Raw genomic sequence first — 20,247 nt, forward strand, 5'->3', positions numbered from 1 at the left:
CCACATATCAGATGAGATCAGACCAAAACTCTAGCATGCACAGTCTGAGTGCTTAAAACATAAGAATTAAGACCAGATCAAGGAAATAGCCTCTGTTATATATATAATACATATATATATGTATCTTAGTTATTAATATTTATTAATAATACCTGTTATATGTATTATTTAACTATTCATTTATTCAGTGCTTTCTATGGAACAGTGGTAATGTTAAAGATTTTTTTAAAGTTTATTTTATTATCTTTAAGCATACAGTAACTGGAAAGTTTAAGAATGTGTAAAAAAGTCTAATTGCCTTTAAAATGTTTATTTATCCAGTTTTGATTTAGGTTTAAATACCTAGCTCAAAGCCAGCATCGCTAAAGACCCTACTGGGTCATTGTGTCTGTCATAAAATAATAATAATGATAATAGAAACATCACTTTGACAAAAATACCAAAAAGTCTCATTGGCTTAGTTTATACATTATATTTAAAGGAAGACAGATTTACCCCACTTACTTTTTGAGACAGCTTAAATTTATCCCTGTGCTGCCTTGCAGGCAATTTATGCCTCTTTGTAAGGATAGATCGCCACCTACTGATTGTTCATTTTAATGCATTCAGACCAACACAGAAACACTAAACAGTGATAAATGTTAAGGGCCGGTTTCCTATATAGGGTTTAAGCATATAATGTAAGAGTATGACATATCTTAAAATATATCCGTGCAGTTTTGTCTCAAGGTGCACACAGTAGCCTTATGTGTTTTTTTTGTAAAGTACGTTTTTAAAAACGACTTAAATATACAAATTTTAAGGCCTCGAAACCGGCCCACATGTGGATAAGTATTGCATAGATTACACAGAAAAAAAAATACATGTATATGCTATCAGCAGGGTTGTCTGTTTATCTATTTTCTACAGCCATCTTTTCATTGTTTCTTGTACCATGCTCTTGTGTTTGCCCTTCCTTCAAAAAAAGTGACACAGTAATATGGTGTCATATGAAGATCGACATGTCTGAGAGGTTCCTTGTAAAAATTAAATATTTAAAATGTTAACGTTAGATGAGTCTGTCTATTTTGAAAACAAAATGACCGGATTCAGGTCTTCTCTTAGGAAAATCGTCAATCGTTTTACTACAAAATCATAGGTTAATTTCCATAAGGGTTTTTAGTGCAAATGTTATTAATAATTTATTATGTATTTTGATATAATGCATTAAAGTGACATGGTAAATGGATGTAATTTGCTTTTGCATGATTTACCTCTTTAAACAATTAACCCAAACTCTTCTTTGAAAACAATCAGTCAATCTGAGCAATCTGTCAGTCAGTAAAATTTAGCGGCATCTGACAGTAAGGTTGCGAATTTCTAACCAATGGCTCACTCCACCGCTCCCCCTCTACCTTCCCACAGCACTACGGTGACTGACACAGGACTATGACTTTTTTGCCTCTTTGACAAACGAAATATTGTAATTACAAAACACACTCTGTAGAGCAAGTGGTCTGTTTAGGGCTACCATATTATTAATATGCCGAATTTCATGCAAGGGGACAGAAATAACTCATTCTAAAGTAATAAATGCATAACACTTTATTATGTAAGATCTTTAAACATCTTTGATGAAGTAGGTTATATTTCATTACATCCTTCTTATTCTTACAAACTGGTCCATTAAAAAACTCTACATTTATGAATATAGAATTTCAATAAATGCATAGTAAGTATTTTAGTCACAAATGTATTTTTGTTTTCAATTATTAAACAAAATTTGAGATTTTCCCATGATAAGGTTAATCTAACAGGCATTTAATGTTGCATCCATTCAAATGCATCTGTCCAGAAGTTACAGGCCTACATACAATTCCACTGAGAAAAATACAATGTTCCACCGTTTCAACATCAATTTTTTATCATAAGATCACGTTTTTAGGAGCTGTTACTGGGTGTTTCAAATATTATGTTATTAAACATTTGATTTTACCATTTCTTAATAATTGTTTTATAAGCTATTGAAGAGTAAAGAAATAGGCGTATAGAGCACCTTTGCTGCTTTTTCTTATATTATGGTAAATACAGCGTTAACCCCGCATGCATGAATTGGAACGCAGCAGGTGTAGAGAAGGTGGGAACTTTGTCTTCTTCACTTCTTCACTTCATTTTACCTTCGGTGACCATTGCTTATACCAGTCAATGCAACAAATTAGTTGATTCTGGGAAATGTTGATTTACCAGTTCAGTGGTTTAACCCACTAGACCACCATCTCCACGAGATAAAAATTATGTACTGTTTGTTATGGAAAAGTATATATATTTTAGTGCGTACCAAAACGTATCATACTAACAGGAAACAGATGTGGCTGTTTACACCATGTGATCATTAACTTTCACAATCATCAAATACATATCTTCTTTGCATGCAAGTGATAATTCATTCATTATTTCGTATGTAATGTTCATTTTATAATTACATTAATTAATTTAGCTAAGCAACTTTTATTTAATTTTATTAATGCAGTGAAGTGTCATTAAATTCAGCCCTCTTGCGGTGAGTTGTGGGTGATATCATCTGTTTGAGTGTCCATGTATTCACACTTCGAATTTGTACATTTTTAAGGAAACAGTAGACCATCCGGGTACTTTGAGAATGCTCATCTCTCAGCATTGGCCTTCTATGAATTGCGACATATTATTTTGTTTTCTAAACTATTTAGGACAGATAGTATGTGAACTGGGACGCAGCTACCGTCTTTTAATTTCTTCTCAACATCAACGTTAGCCTACATCGAAATTCATATGGAAACTAAGATTGATATCAAGAGACTAATGTTGTATAAAGTAACACTTTCAAGTGTATCAATTTAAAGCATTACAACATATTTTTATCCCTCCAACTGAGTATGTATACTACTGACAAGTTGGTTGATTTTATTTTCTTTCGATTTTCTGTGTTTCATTTTTATTTGTTCCCTTCGTTTTTTTCTTTGGTGTTCAAATGTGAACTTATTTGTTCATTTTATTACCCCTTTGCTGATCAAGACTGAACAATGTCAATACAGATCAGATTCACGTTTACTTCTTAAAGTGACAGCAGCCAAATGTCCTCTGCTGCTCTTCGGTTGATATGAATAAAACAATAGAAATAATCACTCAGTGACTTTTATAGCTTTAATAGAAACTCATACTTTCATAACTGCATTAACTCATCTACTTCACTGTAACCTTAATACCTGCATTAACTCATCTACTGCACTGTAACTTTAATAACTGCACTAACTCACCTACTGCACTGTAACTCATCTATTGCATTATTGCATCTATCGCATAACTAACTGCATCTACTCATCTATTGCACTATAACTTCAATAACTGCATTAACTCATCTACTGCACTGTGACTGTATATCTGCATCTACTCATGTATTGCACCGTACCTTTAATAACCACATTAACTCATCTACTGCACTGTAACTTTAATAACCACATTAACTCATCTACTGCACTGTAACTTTAATAGCTAATGTCTGTAACTAATGCACACTCAAGTCACTTGCACTATTGTATAGTCTATATTGTTATCTGTTCATAACCTCCTGTACATTAATGTTCACAGTATATAGCCTTCTGTATATATTGTTCATAGTACATACCGATTGTCATATTTTCATAGTACATGCCCAACGTAAATTATTTCCCTAATATTGTATTCTGTATTTATTCACACTGTATATCTGCACTTGCTAATTGCACTTCTGGTTAGACCTAAACTACATTTCGTTACACTGTACCTGTATATGTGTAATGACAATAAAGTTGAATCTAATCTAATCTAATACTGTGAAAACTGTTTTAGTTTAACAGATGGTAGTGCAAAAATTGCCAGTATTCTTGCCAAAATATATTGATCGACTCTTCGTTGTCTCTCTTAGAATCTCTTGCAGTGCAGTGTTTGACTGAATAAATTATTTAAGAATACACAATACACTAGTAAACCAAGCCCCATCAAAGTAAATACATAATGAAGATATGTAACATAAGAAAGATAAATGAAAGGAAAAAACATAAATCAATAAATGACACACTTCCAGATCCGATTCTTGGTGTGTATTCAATGCTTTAATAAAGCATTTGGATACAAACAGTACATTTAATTCATATGAATATGTTGCTCTCTCCTTGTGCGTCCACACGTCAGTTTCATTTTGACGTTTAAGTACACGTGCTGTCATTGACCAATAGAGACTTCGGATCTACGTTGGCGTTATGTCATTGGTGTAACCAGTACAAAGAAATGGTTAAAAAAGGGCGTGAGCGGTGGTTTACGCATCCAATCGCGTGTCCCATGCAAATATCGTTTAAAAATTCCCCGGGAAATCTGAGTTTCGCGGGAGGGCCCTTCGCGCGTAAACTGCATCCCCTCATTCATTGTCAGCTTCCTGGAGCCATTTTTCAGTTTGGTGGCAGAGCGCTTCGCGTCTTCCTCAAAATCCAAAGCATCTACCGTCCGCCCGCCACCAATATAACCTAAATCCCGGTCAGATGGACAGCTGAGACTTTGATCTCACGCTCGCCGTGCATATTTGTGAAATAAACGCGGCGGATTACCAGAAAAACGAGTTTAAACAGAAGGAGGGACAAAGGACACCCGAGTCCACAACGATGAGAAGAGGCGTCCCATCAGCCCCAGAAAAAGTCATAATAGCAGGGCTTGGTGGCTCCTCGCTGGAAAAAAATGCAGTTTTAACAGCACTGTCCGATCGCTTTACATCTACTCTGTCCACTGCCACATATATTCGATTATAACTCCGCCGCCGTGCATTTCACAGACCACCAATGTCTGCCTGTCCGACCCTCCAACGGCCAGTTTATACAGCACTCCAAACGGGATACATGGAACCGGACAGCGACCCACGTTAGGACGACCACCGGTAATATCACGCACACTATTTGAGAATAAATGGCTTTAACCGCGAATAGTGAGCGGCGTCGAGCTGCTTCCTTTACTGTAGCTTAGCTAATGCAGCTTGCTAACGAACAAAATGACTACAGCTCAGTTTCGAAGCACTTCTGCACTGTGCTCGAGGGTGTTTGCTGTGCATTTTTCGCTCGTGTTCTTTTACGCGTTTGTTAAAGCACATTAACTGATGTATAACATTAACGTGATTTGGGTTGTGACCATATTTGGGGGGCCATACATGTGATGTGTGCATGCAAGGAGAAGGTCAGCGTGACTTCTGCAGTAGATCCAAGTTTGTGATTATTTTGATGTGTGGCGTATATTCCCACATTGTGTATTGTTAAAACGATTATAGTGTCGTGTATGGAAGGTGTTCTGTCGAGGCCTGTGCTCGTGTTTTTGAAGTGAGTGAATGGAGGGGGAAGGGTTGCGGAGTTTTTTTCCTGGGGTTGCTAAACGTAATCGCCTTAAAATCTATTTCCCCCAGCCTTTAGGCTAATTTACGTTTTATTAAAATCGCACAAGTGCTTGTAGAAAATGCATATATCCGAGTCAAAATGTACAGTAGTATGCACAAGTTCTAGAAGTATTATGGTAATTTGAAAAACTTTGAGGATAAAGTGCACAAAGTGCCCTAAATTTCTGCACAATGTTTGCAATTGCAGTTGCTAAAAGTGTATAATAATCTAACGACAGGAAATGAAGTTTATATTGTAATGTCAGTAAATGGTTAACCCACTGTGGGCTGCTGGTTAAGTTTTGGTAGCATGTATGAGTTACAATCTTTTTAGTCCTATTTTATGTGGTGAGAATAAACATTAGCAAACGTTCTGCTCTGCATCGAGTCTCTTTCATGATATTCGTTAAAAAGTGTTAAGTTTAACTTGTCTGACATCAGATGCATGTCTCTCTGTTTGCTTGGGCTTAAGTGTGGCCTGCATTATCACACCACCAAATGGTATTTTATGGGGGTGGAATAGTATTTTTCTGAAAGCACATGACATTCATTTTACTGTCGTTTCATTGTTATTTAAGTTGCTTCTCTCAAATGCATGTAGACTAATACATAATGCATTTACCAATATGTAAACAAGATCTTTCTCCATAACTGTGTTAATGTCCCTCCCAACTGAACCGTTTTTAGCCTCTGTGAAATGAATTTGTGTTTTGTTGAGTCAATGAGGGACTAGTTTGAATGTCTCGGTCCTGTTTTGCCCCATTAAAGACAACATAATTTCTGCCACAAAATGGCTGTTCAGTCAGTCCACTCACTACCATCAAGGAAAAGGAGATGGAATGCGGGCGGTCATGTGTTTGACCTGTTTTTAAATCAGAATTTATAACTTGGTTTAAATAGGTAAATATAGAGATTTGTTATGTATAAATAAAAGGTCTTTACAGTTTTACATGTGAAACTTGAGCATGCATGGAAAAATGGAAAGAACTGTTGATTGTATGAAACCAATTCAACGTGGTCATTAATGATGTCAGAGGGGTAAACATGTGAGTAGATTGGGGGGACCAGGCATCCCTTATTTCGCTCTTTTTTTTTCACTCATAAACCTTAAATGTATTGCTAAATGATGTCTGTCACGCGAGAAAGCTCTGATGAAAGGTAGCCCATCATGTCATAGTAAATTTTGACAAGCATTACAATTGTTTGCCTTATTGAAAGCATTGTGGATAGCCCCTCACAATTTTTTATATAAAAAAATCATTATTCTTATTGGACTACTGGCTAAGATTGGCAATCAGTTAGGGATGCACAGATAGCATTTTTTGGGGGCTTTACAGATTTAATCAACACTTATCGTCCGATTCTGATATTGGTCAATTGCATAGTACTTAACAATACTAGCCTGTTAATTCTGCAATAAATTAACTCTACTGAACATGAATTTGATCAATTTAACATTTTAAGAGGGGGACAAGTTAAGATAAAAATACAATAAGACAACATGACAATCTTCAAAGGTGATTTCTGCTATCCAATATTTCTTTTATTAACAATATTAACTCATATTTGTCTTGACATTGAAGATTTCTTTAACAAGCTTAAAGTCTGTGCTGTTGTTATTTAATATTTTGCGCAGAGATAAATGTTGGATTATTCAGAGATGCAACTCATTGCCTCCATGCAGTTAATTAATAAACCTTTTTCATGCTATTGCCGAAATGCCGGTGGTGTTAAATTAATCTAATATCGACTGATTAATATCGGTTGCCAACACATCGGTGCATGCCTTGCAACAATGATGGTTCACCATGCACCCTCTTGTTCCCACTGCTTCTTGTAAAGCCAACATTATTGTCATGTATAGACATAAGCACTGAACCTGTTGGGTTCTTTATGTGTGTGTGACACGGTGATTTGAAGGATGAGCACCTACTGCCAGAAAGAAATCCAGGGTTGCCAGATCTGTCTAACCAAACTAGCCCAATGGGCAGTCAAAACTAGCTCCTCAAAAACTGAATAAGTCACTACTTACCTGTTTTGTAACCACATATGTGTTACCAGACATCCACACACACTTTATTCTAGTGCTCTTTCTCACAAATGTGCTTACTGTGTCAACAACTAACACACTTTTACCATGAAAATAATACAATTTAGGTAATGCAAAATAATTTAATCCTAGCATGTCTGTCAAATATAATTGATATAATGTAACTTTGTTCAGGGGAAAAAGGAAATGACACACGATTACTGTTTTACATGCGAGGTTGTCTTTTCTGTAATATAATCATTGAGATGTGTGAATTGACCCATGTGTATTTAGTGGTGTATATTTTGCCTGTTTTTCACATCTGTAATTGAAGGAATTCCTCCTTTCCAGGCAAAAAGGCGTTTGGCACTAGATGACACGGATCACCTTTACATATCAGAAGGAGCCAAAACGCCAAAGACCCAAACAGGAATTCCACTCTGTATTATAAAGGGAAATAAAAGTAAGGAGACCCACATATTCTAATTGCAAGCTTGTCGAATGGTTAGTCTGAAAGTCAATAATATGTTTTTGCAGTAATTATTACATGCTAAACCCCACAACTAAATTCTAGAGCATTGTAATGCAACAATTTCCTCATTGCCTGCCTGAGGTTTTTACTTTGAAGTGTGTTTAAGCCCTCTTTTCCCATCGTGTTGATTTGTAGCTCCGAAGTCTCCATCAGAGAAGACGCGGTACGATACCTCATTGGGTTTATTGACAAAGAAGTTTGTGCAGCTTCTGGCACAGTCATCGGACGGCGTGGTGGACCTAAACCAGGCCTCCGAGGTCCTCAAAGTCCAGAAGAGGCGCCTCTATGACATCACCAATGTTCTCGAGGGGATTCACCTTATTAAAAAGAAATCGAAAAACAACATTCAATGGATGTATGTACCACCTCACTTTTCTGGCTTCTTGTGCAGAATATTACTTTGATGCTTAATGTACACAACTGTGGTTTTTAAATACTGTGGTTCTTTTGTTAGCATTTTGATAACGCTGGGTTTCATTCTGCAGCCAAAGCATACAGGAAGTTGTCTTTTAGGTGGTTGTGCGAAACAGGGTTTCACTTTGCAGAGGTCTCCGGGTGTGTGCACGCCTATGGTGGTGACAGGCTGACATTAAAAACACAGCACTGCAGACAGTGGTTATTTTTTTTCCATGTGAAGCTGCTTTAGAAAAGGCGTAAACACGTCTCACAATAGCTTGACTTTTATGACAAACAAAAAATTTAAACATGACAGATTCTACAAACTTAAATTCTATCTCTATTTAACATCTATTTGTCTCATTGTTGAATTTTTGGTTTGCGTCGATAGGCCTGTGGTTAGTGTGCTGACATGGGCTTTCATGTCAGCTTTCTACTGTCCTATCTCATTAAAGTCAAAAAGCTACCAAACTATAACTTAGTCTTTGTTTTGGTAACATGAACACGCATGAATTGCTTACCAAGTTGGCTACAGCCGCAGTAAAATATTTTATTAGTATTTCTATATGTATTGTGGCAGTTCCAGTTCATTGTCTGTTGAATTTCAACTAAATCAAACCTCAGGAGTGACAAAGTCATCCATCAGCGATGATAAAGACTGACAGCATGACAACTTTGAACTTTTCCCAAATACATAAATGAGTTGTACATTTTTGCTAGAAACCCCAAATGTGTATTCCCAAAATGTTTTTGAAATGAGTATATATATATATTTGTGTCATGAAAATAACATTTTTGATGCTTGAAGTAGAGTCCTGCATTTCAGTCCCAATCCGACAGGCCCAGACAAATTTAAGCTCAAGTCATTGAAAACGGGCCGGGCATTAGGTCTTTTTCAAAGTGCCATTAACCCACTCCCCCGCATGGCACTATCACTTTACTATCTGAACCAGAGCATGCAAACATTACTCTCTTAGCACAACAAAGTAATGTTGAGTTTGTAATTTGTTATGTTTTCAACTTTATGCGCACGTTGCGCAGACCTATCAGTTTATATCAAAGTAAAACGAGAGCTGTACATGCCTATCGGTCTGAGCAGCGCTGCTTGATGTCCGACAAATCCAATATTTTGACAAGTTTGTGAGCAGCATGCAATCGTTTGGCATGCACCCGTATATATTTTTTCTTTCGGTGACAGCTGAAGCTTAAGGAGGAATTTATCAGACTCATGCCCATCATGCATTTAAATCATTAAAATTGGCAAGGTTGGCAATCAAACTGCGTTCTGTGCCTGAGCAACAAACAAACATTTTTTTTTAAATGTAGCAGAATTTTGGACCATCAAAGATGTGGAGTCTGAACATGTGCATTTCTTACAGCACACCGTTCTATCCACTTATTTTGAAATTTTAAGGCCGGAAATGTAAAGATGATTGGCAGGCCGCATTTGGTCCGCGGGCCTCCAGTTGACAATCACTAGTCTATTGAACTGTTTTCTTTTTGTAAAGACATCCAGATTCATTTTAATTATAATATGCAGGAAAAACCCTAAAATAATAAAAACACATACATGTAAATAGTTAGTTTAGAAAAAAAGTGAGATTTGTCCTTAAAGTGAGATTTGCACCAATAATATTGTCCAACTTGATACAAAAAAGCCAATGGACAAATCAATGGCAACTTTACATGCAAGTGTTCTAGTGACTAGTAGATTAGGATACAATAATAATGTTAAAATTTTCTAAAACGGAGAAATATATATAAGAAAATGACATTATAAACTAAGTGCTTATACTGTATTTTGGTATACAAAGCAAGCATTACGTTTTTCGTATTAATAAATAATTTCTTCATCTCTTCTCTAAGATGATAAAATGGCTGACACTACCATATGTTCTTTTCTTCGCAGGGGCTGCAGTCTGTCTGAGGTGGGTGGTGTTTTATGTGAGAGACAGACCCTGAGCAGTGAGATAACGCAGCTTGTCGAGGAGGAGCGCAAACTCGACGAGTTGATCCAGAGCTGCACCCAGGAAGTCAAGCGGATGACTGACTCATCGCACAATCAAAAATATCCTTACTCAGTGCAGAAACAAAGACCAGTTAGTTTGTCTGTTGTTGCTGTGGTCTACTCTTATCTGCTGTGGTGAATGTGATCTATGTTCTCTTCCTTGACCACCCTCACGTTTGCATATGTGACGTATCAAGACCTGCGCAGGGACCGCAAACTGAGAGATCAAACGGTTATTGTGGTCAAAGCGCCGTCAGAAACCAAATTAGAGGTGCCGGACCCTCAAGAGGTGAGAAGTTAGCTCTGTTTGTCAAATGGAATGTTGTTAAACAGTCTACAGTGGTCAGAGGTCACGCAAGAACATCAAAGCAAAAACGAGCCGTTTTGGTGTTATTATACATTACGATAACATTAGCCTACTCAACGACTGAACTGTTCAACAATTACGCACTTAACTGGTCTGAACTACAGAATCTTCACATTTGTACTACAAAGCGTTTATTGTCGTTTGGTAGTCTTCATTTACATGCATAACACAGATTTGTGAGGAGAAACAACAAGCTACCTATCGACACCAGGGCAACAAAATATTATCTCTCAGCTACCTTAAGGTTATAAAATTGCGAACCCATAGTGCACCAATGAACAATATGAACACATCCTAATAACAAATAAGCTCAAAAGTACAGTAGGGTAAGAAAAATGTACACAACACTAACAAATCCAGGAGCAGGACTGCTAGGTCTCCATCAGTTTTGCAACCCGTTGCGTCTTTCAGCTCGTGCCACCAAGTGTAAGTGCATCCGATATTGATTTGTGATCGGGCTAGTGTCTGATCACTCTCTCTCTTTTCTTCGCTTACCTTGACAAAACATATCGCAGCCAGCTCGATTTTAGCAGGATTTAGTGGTAACCACGATTAATTGTGCACTGTCTACATGCGGTAAACAAAGTAACTTCATTGGAAAATGAATGTTGTATTCCTGTTTGTAAAAAATAATTAATGTTGAGTAGTTTTGAAAATATTTTTGAAGCGAGATCTGGTCTAGTAAGTGGCAAAGCATTATTTTGTGATGTTTAAGAAAACTTTCCATTCATTTGACTATTTGTGGCTTGTGTTCTGAATATTTTCCCCTGCATTTTTTTGACATGAACACATTTATTTAGGACATTTTGAATTAATTCTGGCTTATTTCGTTTTTTAATTTATTATAAAGGTATATCCTGTTCTAAACAAATCCTGAAAATTAGTGTTTGGTTGTTTCAGTGCATCAATGCTGTGCTGCACTTTGCGCTGTACCCTTGTTAACCACCTGGTGTCTTCCTCACATGCACGCTAACACTAGGAATGAGCGATATGGCCTAAAACTCTATCACAATTATTCCTGGTATTTATTGCGATAACGATAAAAATGACATTACATCTATAACACCATCCACAGCTGGTTTCTTGCATCAAGTGATATTAGCTGCATGTATTTTAGACCCTCAGAAAAACAAGCATTAATCAAACAGCTCCGATTTAAAATATATTAGTGACATTAGATTTTAAAAGGTTGTATTAAAGAAAATTAAATTAGCTAAAGCTCAATAAACACATCATGTCATACCTAAACTAGCACAGGGATGCAAATAAGTGATGCGCATGCGCACCCAAAATAAACGAACTGCGCACTCGTTTGCGAACTTACATGGTTGAAAGCTTTATATGCACAAGTTTTTTTTTTAGATGGCCTAAGTGTATTACTGGATAAGATTTACGTTTGAACTGAGTGCTGCTAAAGCTTATGTGGTTTGTTCCAGGTGGTAAACGGACCCTGGGTCTAAATGATGACAAACCGGAGTATTTGTAACTCTCGTTCCTAGAGAAGCACGCGGCACGCGCAGTCTCTGTGAATGTCTGGATTTGCACTGCTCTGCGCTGCACGTCGAAATAAACGCCGCTTCTCTTATACTTTCTAAAAGGACAAGCTGTTTAAACTTGACACTTGCACGCAGCCCGTGTTTAACAATGTTATATGCGATCCTAGCTCCGCAAGTTTCCATGTGCTCACACAAATGCTCGCAAACTTCTCAACAACCTGTCAAAAAATCTAAAAGGTTGTCATTTTAAGTTTCAAAATTGGTGTCGAATATTAATATTAACTAATGTAATGTAATACATTTTCATTGTATTTTAAGTTTCATTTAAAATAATATAATTTTAATCATCACACTGTATTATTTTGTATATAGTTCATAAAAGTAACTTTTTTTTAATAGGTAAATATAATTTGTCAGACTATGTGCACTGTGTGCACCAAACCGAATCTCCAGGTGCTCTCTTGAGAGCCTGACAAAAAAACTTGCCTATTGTTGGGTGGAAACAATCGCATCATGCTGTCAATCACTCACTCTTGAACTGTGTGAACCTTTTCTTCTTACAGCAACATATAGGCCTACTGACTCTTGCTACAGATAGAGAACAGAAAAATGCAGATAAAAGGAAAATAAAATATTCCACACTTTCATACGCTCATAAACGTATTTAAAATAACATAATACAAATTCGGATTGTGAACTGTATGTAAAGAGGCTAAAACTTTTAGCCAAACTAAATGTTGTGGTGTAACATAATATGACTATCAACGAATACATAACAAATTAAATAAAACAAAAGTGAAACTAAACATTAACTCTGATGCCTCTACAGTACCAACCTAAGCGAGATTTAGGTTGGATTTTTTACCGGTATGTCGCAAACTACATAATATCGGCCATCGCTAGCGTACACACACACACACACGCATGCTATACGACTATCAGTGGAGTATAGGCAAGACGTGACAATTCTAATTCGACTATGTAAATCCTTGAGCGACACACCAACACTAGATACAAAGTACAAAGTTCAGACTTTTCATTAAGTTGAATATACTCAAAATGGAGAATTGAGTTCAAATGAATCTGACAAACTGTCACGCAGTTAGTTGATTGATGGCTTTATTTTGAGTAAATAGTTGTGTATTTAAAAAAGAAAATCATTGCATTTTATTTGCTTCGTTTATAGTTTTTGTATCAGCCCTACATTTTAGATACTGGGAGCAGTTATTGAAAACTATCTTTGAACTCCTATCTGCTTTAGGCAGTAAGTGTAATGAAATATATTGTTGCTTTATTCTGTGCAGGGTCTACAGGTGCACCTGACCAGCACTAAGGCTCCTATAGAAGTCTTCCTGTGTCCAGATGAGAATGCAACTGACAGCCCTGTGAAAAACGGCCACTCTGTTGTCAAGGGCAACACATCACCTTTCATGAAAGTATTAGACGGTGAGGTGAAAGTAGTGTGGAGAGCAGTTTTCCCTCCATTGAAATCCATTTAAACATAAGGGACCGAGAACTCATGCATTCCGTGCTCCAATACATGCATTTGTTCATATCCTTGACTTAAAATGTTTTTTCTTCTTCCGTTTCTGTCTCTCATGCTCTTTCTCCATCTCTAGATGCTTCTTCCAGTCGTTCTGGTCCAGCCGTTACTGTTACCAATCTGTCCCCCATTACATCCCCGTACACTAGTCTCCTTCAGCAAACAGAGGATCAGATCCCCACCAATGAAGCGCCCTTCATCACTCTGGGCTCACCTCCGTTCAGTGACGATTATCTGATGAGCCTTGAGGAAGAAGAGGGAATCACAGACCTCTTCGACGACCTGGACAGGCTTCCTAATATAGATGATCTCTTGTGATGATCTCTTCAAGGATGTTCCTTCCTGTGTTCGTCAATCTGGACTCAGGTCTGACCAGATCTAACATCTCTTTCGTTCAGTTGATCCAAGTTGTCAGCAGCAGCAGGAGATCTCTGGTCTCCGGAGCTGTTGGTTTCAGCCAGTGGTTTTCTCTTCGTGGTATCTGACCGTAAGCAGATAGTGACCTGCTATCTGCACTCCAGTTGTTCGTCACCACACCGCTTTGCTGCTCTTCACTTTGTTGCGTTAACAACGTCCGCTGATGCTGGAAAACGCTAGCTATTATTAAGTATCTTTGTGGCTTTGACTCTTTGGATGGCTTACAGATCTAGCAGGCCATGACAGTTCTTGGATCTGGATTTCTCTCCTTAAGTCTGTTCACTTGAGATATGCATCACAGAGCCTCAAATCAAATGAACACTCCCTCTTCCCACCTCTGATCATCAGAGGCCTCATGGACTTCATGGAGTATGATCATTTACTGCTATCTTGGGAGTGTTCATAAATGTTTACCATGGGTAAGGTAAATGGAACAAAGCTATTAAGTTTAAAATCCGGAGTCTCCATGGTTCCTGCAGAGATTGACATTTATCTGCTTGAAGTTGAAACTTTGACAATGGCCTCAAAGTTATGTACTGGAAAATAGGTACAGAAGACACTTAATGTAGGAAGATTTATTCCAAAAGTAACCCTTGTGAGACTCACAAATGTTTCGCCAGTAATCGTAAAATACTATATTTTTGATTTGCATATGAAAGGAAATAATTGGTTATCAATACGATTTTCAGCGTAATGATTTGTTCACCCTGCCCGAATATTCTTATTACTGCAATGTAAAAAAACGATCATACTGCAAAGAAAATCATTCTGTCTGAAAAAGGTAAAAAACTAATTTTGTATAAAATTAAATTCAGTACATAAAATACAACAATTAAATATACTAATCGTTTACAAATATTCTTTAATATAAGATGTTTTTGTGTTGCAGTTATGGGAGTCCTAATATTCTCTTTCAAAATGTGCCTGAAGGTCCAAAAATAAATATTCTGTAATTTACTTGCCTTCTAGTTGTTCCAAATCTTTATAAACTTCTTTGTTTTGATGAACACAGAGAAAGATATTTGGAAGAATGTTTGTAACAAAACAGTTCTTGTACCCAGTTGACTACAATTGTAGGAAAAATGACTTTTAGGTTTTCTTCGGTAGATGATATTTAGAGGAATGTAGGACAGCTTTTGTATTTTTGTCCTACTATGGTAGTCAATGGTTGCCAAGAACTGTCCAAATATCTTTGCTGTGTTGAATCATAAAAAGTTTATACAGGTTTGGAACAACTAGAGAGTAATTCAGAACAAATAAATTTGGGGTTAACTGTCTCTTTTTTTTTATTGACGCTCTCTGCATGCAAATGATTTTCTTGACCTTTTGAGGCAGAATATGGATCACCGTGGAAGTGCTTGTGAGGTTCACATGCTGAAGGTCATTGATGGTTCATATCATGCTGATCAGTTTCTGTCAATGTTTAAAGTGATGAGCGCAGGAAGGATCCATAGTACCGATTTCCCCACAATTCTCAGCATGATGACTCCATAAGAACAGATTTACATTTCTGTCTTTAGTGAAGGGAATAAAGTTGACATTTGGTTAGTGACCTGTAAACAACTGCCCACCTCGAAAACCTGCAGATTATTGTCACATCAGTGGGTATGTTACTATACACCTAGCTGTCTTGTTTCGTCACAAAAGTTTTGGAACACGGTTGTTTTTTTTCCAAGACAGGTGCCTTTTGTAAGAAGCCATTTGTAAATGATGTGTGGTACACTTATTAAATTCAATATAATTTGATAAGGTAAGTCACTAGGTACTATCTACCTCTTAACCTTTTTAAGATATATAATTTACAGTGATGTTTTATGATTGAAATGTTTTATTCATTTGCCTCCCCTGAGTCCTTTTAACCCAGCTAATGGACACACTAAATGTGTCCCTTGTCATGCACATTGTTGGATTTCCTCTTCTTTAGCATAGCTTGGGTCCCTTAGGTGTCCTAAAATTAATTGTTTTAAATGGACTTCTAGTTTACTGTGTTTTGTTCATTTCACTGTGCTACTTTGACATTGTTCTTGATTTCTTATCCAGTTGAGCAGCCAGTGTTACTTGCAGCAGTATGTGCTGGGTTTTGCACCTGCTCTTATGCATTTGGAAATCAAATGTTAAGGTTTCTTTGAAACAATTGTAGAAACTCCAGCATGAGATAAATTTGACTTTAGTCAGTCCATGAGTTCAACTTTTAGTTGAAGCCCCACCAATATAAAGGTAATTTATCCTTCTGTCTTGCACAAACTCCAGAATTTAAGAAATATATAATTGTAAATATCCAGAAGTGATGGTGCAGCTTTTCAATATTTATTTAACAAGTAAATTTAACATTGATTTTACGTATTTAATTTACTCAAATTTAAGCTGTACTCTGTTTTGATACCAAGTGCAGTTTCTTTACATGTTGTGCTGTGTTATCCCCTTTTCAAATCTTTTATGGCATGTTCTGATATCTCATGTTTGTTATTGCTGTTCTTATAATAAGGGATGAGACGATTGTTTATGCTTCACTCCGTTAAAAATAAGGATCACTATTCTGTTCTCCATCTGTTTTCTATACAAGCATGAATGTAATTGCTGTGTGGAAAGTGTACATTGGTTTTTCTTTCTATCTTGTATTTGGTAGAGTTAGCTTTGTATATGAAAGTTTGTTTATTGCTTTGATATAAATTGTACATGAATGTGTAAACAGGATCCTTTTAATGGAAAACTCTTGGTGGTAATTTGTCCGTAAATCTGATGGCTTGGAAATGTTGAAGAACATTGTAAAATTAAAGCAATATCATGACAATGCAGCTCTGTTTTGTTATTGACATGTTGATCATTACCTGACAGAGCTATTTGTTTTTTTGTCATATATTGTAGTAGAATGTAGACTTCTTAAAGTGTTTGTTCTCCCTATAATGAAAATTCTGTAATGAAACTCTTTCTTTCACACAAAACAAAATATATTTTGAAGAATTTCGGTACCCATTCCCTTGCATTGGTTTTTTGTCCGTACAATAGAAGTGAATGGGTGCCGCTGTTCATTTATATTGTTTTTTGGGTGCTTAACAATAGATGTTCAACGCTTTGTATTTCACTTATTTCAAGTCTACTGTTTACCGATGTCCCTCCTTCTGAAACGCTCAGATTGGTAACGCTGACCACGTCGGTCGTGATTGGTTCCCCGCTTAGTGTGTGTGTGAAGATGTCCCACCCATAGCATATCAGCTAGTCTCTGCTTCTCAGGCTGTTGTCTCAATCCATGTGTATCTATACACTTTATGCAATAAACGGTAACGATGGCCTCAACTTCACTTTATCAGTACATGCGGATCGATCAAATTGTAACTGAGCTCTGCTAGTGCATGTGCAAACGTAAATCTTTGTTAGATCGCGTTTTTTTTCCTACTATGCCGAGGGAAATGTAATATTAATTAACACTAATAAGAGGAGTTTTAGTTTTGCCTTTTTATATTCTACCAGAGTTTGATAACAAAACAAGCAGATTGACCAGGAGTCATTTGCAAGCAGGACTTCAGAGGACGTTTCATAGAAGTGTTTTAGAGGTAGGCTATGCGCGCACACACACACACACACAATATCAGTGTATTACACAGAACAGCTTTCACAGCCGATGAAGATATGGAAACTGTTATTTGACCGTTGGTTATCTTGGAATGTGTGTAGCAGAATTCTTATTACTAGCTATAGGACTGTGATGAAAGTTTTAGTTTATCGTGTAGCTCAGTCAAATATTTAGAAAATCTCTGATAACCAAACAGTACTCCAGCGGCTCTTCCTCTTCTCTAAGAAAGGCATCGCCCTTTTTTGTCGTATTCCTTTGGGTGGAGCTAATTGAAAGCACGCGGAATATCATGTCACATCATGTACCAGGGAATTAGAGGGCTGTAGTCTGATTCCAGCTGTTCTCTGTAGTCCTTGAAAAACTAATTCTGTTAAAGACAAAATCTGGCTTAGCACTGAACTTTGAGCTTTATCATTTTTGCAGGTATTGTTTATGCTCTAATAGCAATATTACACACTAACTAAAGGTTGAAAAGGGGATTGTGGGGAAAGAGACCTTTAAACATTTCCAGCTGATACAGGCACGCAGTGAATCTTGGGATAGCTGAGGCTATGAAGGATGCATTTGTTCTATACCCGCGAAAGTAAGGCTGCATTTCCAAATTGGAACACTGCTTTAGTCTAGTATTTCTCTTGCATGTCAAGTGTAGGGCTCCATAGGAATATTCTGACCAAAAACAAAATTTTGTCAACATTTACTCACCCTAAAATTGTTGTGAAAACAATAAAATGATAATGTAAAAACAATGTAATGTTTCTTTATGTAATATAGTCAATTAATACCTTTTTTTATGGCCTGGCAAGCAAAGTGAAGGCCACCAAGTGATGTGGAGCAGGCACAGTCAATTAAGAGTGAAGGACCAGTGAAGATAAACGTGTAGGAAATGCGTTTGGAAGCTATGGCCATAGCTATACCAGTAGCAGTGGAGTGGTTTATGAGCTTTGGACTAATCTTCACAATGCTCAACTCATAGTTTCTGTTCATTAAAGCCGAAAGAAAGAGTGTTCATGGACTGATTTTAGAAAAGATTTAGATTTATAACAGGGGTGGGGAACCTTGATCTTGGAGTGCCACTGCCCTGCAGAGTTTAGCTTTTTTGGACAGGACAGTAGAGAGTAGACAGGAAAGCATTGGGCCGAGATAGGGGAGTGAGACCAGTAACGGACCGCTGGGACGGGAATTGTGAGTGCATTGGCGCTATGTTGACGTGCTTAACCACAGGGCTATAGGTACTGTCATACAATTTTTATTCACATCTTTATTAAAGAATTGTAATTTGAAAAGGCAAATTTGACAGTCCTATTTATGTCTTTCATTCCTTTAATAATTTTTACAGTTCAAGGACAAATTAAGACTCTAAAAATAGCTGTAAATGGCACATGTTTGAGCTGTTAATTTTCATATTTAAACAAATTTTCAATTCAATACAATTTTAATTTATTTATATAACCCTTTAATCAGACTGGTAACGGTAACGAGACTGTCCGGTTACCTGTTTTATGTGTCTCCGTTTCCTCTCTAATATTGATATTTTGTTTCTTTCGAGCACATGCCAGAAGATGAAACCCATACATCTAGCGCATGTTTACATATAGAAACGGTGGGAAAGTAGCACAGCGGGATGGAAAATCAAACTGTCTATATGAATGGCCGGGCCAGGCTATGATACCCTAGACATATGATTGCTTGCAGTGTGTGTTTTCTGTAGCCTATATATAACGGGCTGTCTGTGTGGAAATAAATTCGCTTTATGCAAATACACCTCTGTGTTATTCTCTCTCACTCCGAGAGCTCTGCTGAGAACATTATCTCACAACATCCAACCCATAATTTAATTTAATCTGAATTTTTGAAGAAGTGATCACAGGAAGTTTAAAAATTTACCTGGAGTTTAACAGTCACTTTGCTCATGGTTGGTGATGGGATTGCCTGAACTGGAGCTTGGATGGTCAGTCAGAGCGCCTGCTCTCGCAGGAGAATGGCAAGGGATGTTCAGCTGGAGCTGTTGTAATCTCTAGTAGGGATGGGTTTATGATGTTCATCTGGGCCTGGCTTTATCTCTCCCTACCTTGGCATGGGCATCCCAAGGCAGGTAAGAAGGGCACTAAGAGACTAATTAGCCTAGCAGCTATTCATAAATGTATTTATTTATTTAACATATTATGCATTAAATTAATGCTTGGCTGAAAAGATGTGTCTGTAATCTATCTATATTTAAATTGGGAGATTTCATCCCTGGTGATGCTCTGCCAGGCCTCTACTGCAACTGTCTTCAGTTCCTGCTTGTTCTTGGGTCACTTTCCCTTCAGTTTTGTCTTCAGCAAGTGAAATGCATGCTCAATCGGATTCAGGTCAGGTGATTGACTTGGCCATTGCATAACAGTCCACTTCTTTCCCTCCAAAAACTCTTTGGTTGCTTTTGCAGTATGCTTTGGGTCATTGTCCATCTGCACTGTGAAGCGCTGTCCAATGAGTTCTGAAGCA

At 37.2% G+C, this 20,247-nt stretch overlaps 1 protein-coding gene across 1 annotated transcript; it reads left to right on the forward strand.

Moving 5' to 3' along the window:
• The first annotated feature begins 4,239 nt into the window (after positions 1-4,239).
• On the forward strand, positions 4,240-16,973 carry LOC130433565 (transcription factor E2F3-like). Its single transcript, XM_056763490.1, is given in 8 exon segments — positions 4,240-4,782; positions 4,785-4,918; positions 7,785-7,896; positions 8,101-8,320; positions 10,271-10,429; positions 10,544-10,658; positions 13,537-13,678; positions 13,852-16,973. Coding segments are annotated over 8 exon segments (1,257 nt in total). The 5' UTR covers positions 4,240-4,649; the 3' UTR covers positions 14,094-16,973.
• Positions 16,974-20,247: the final 3,274 nt, after the last annotated feature.

The sequence above is a fragment of the Triplophysa dalaica genome, chromosome 12 (assembly GCF_015846415.1).
Source record: "Triplophysa dalaica isolate WHDGS20190420 chromosome 12, ASM1584641v1, whole genome shotgun sequence".
Lineage (NCBI taxonomy): Eukaryota > Metazoa > Chordata > Actinopteri > Cypriniformes > Nemacheilidae > Triplophysa > Triplophysa dalaica.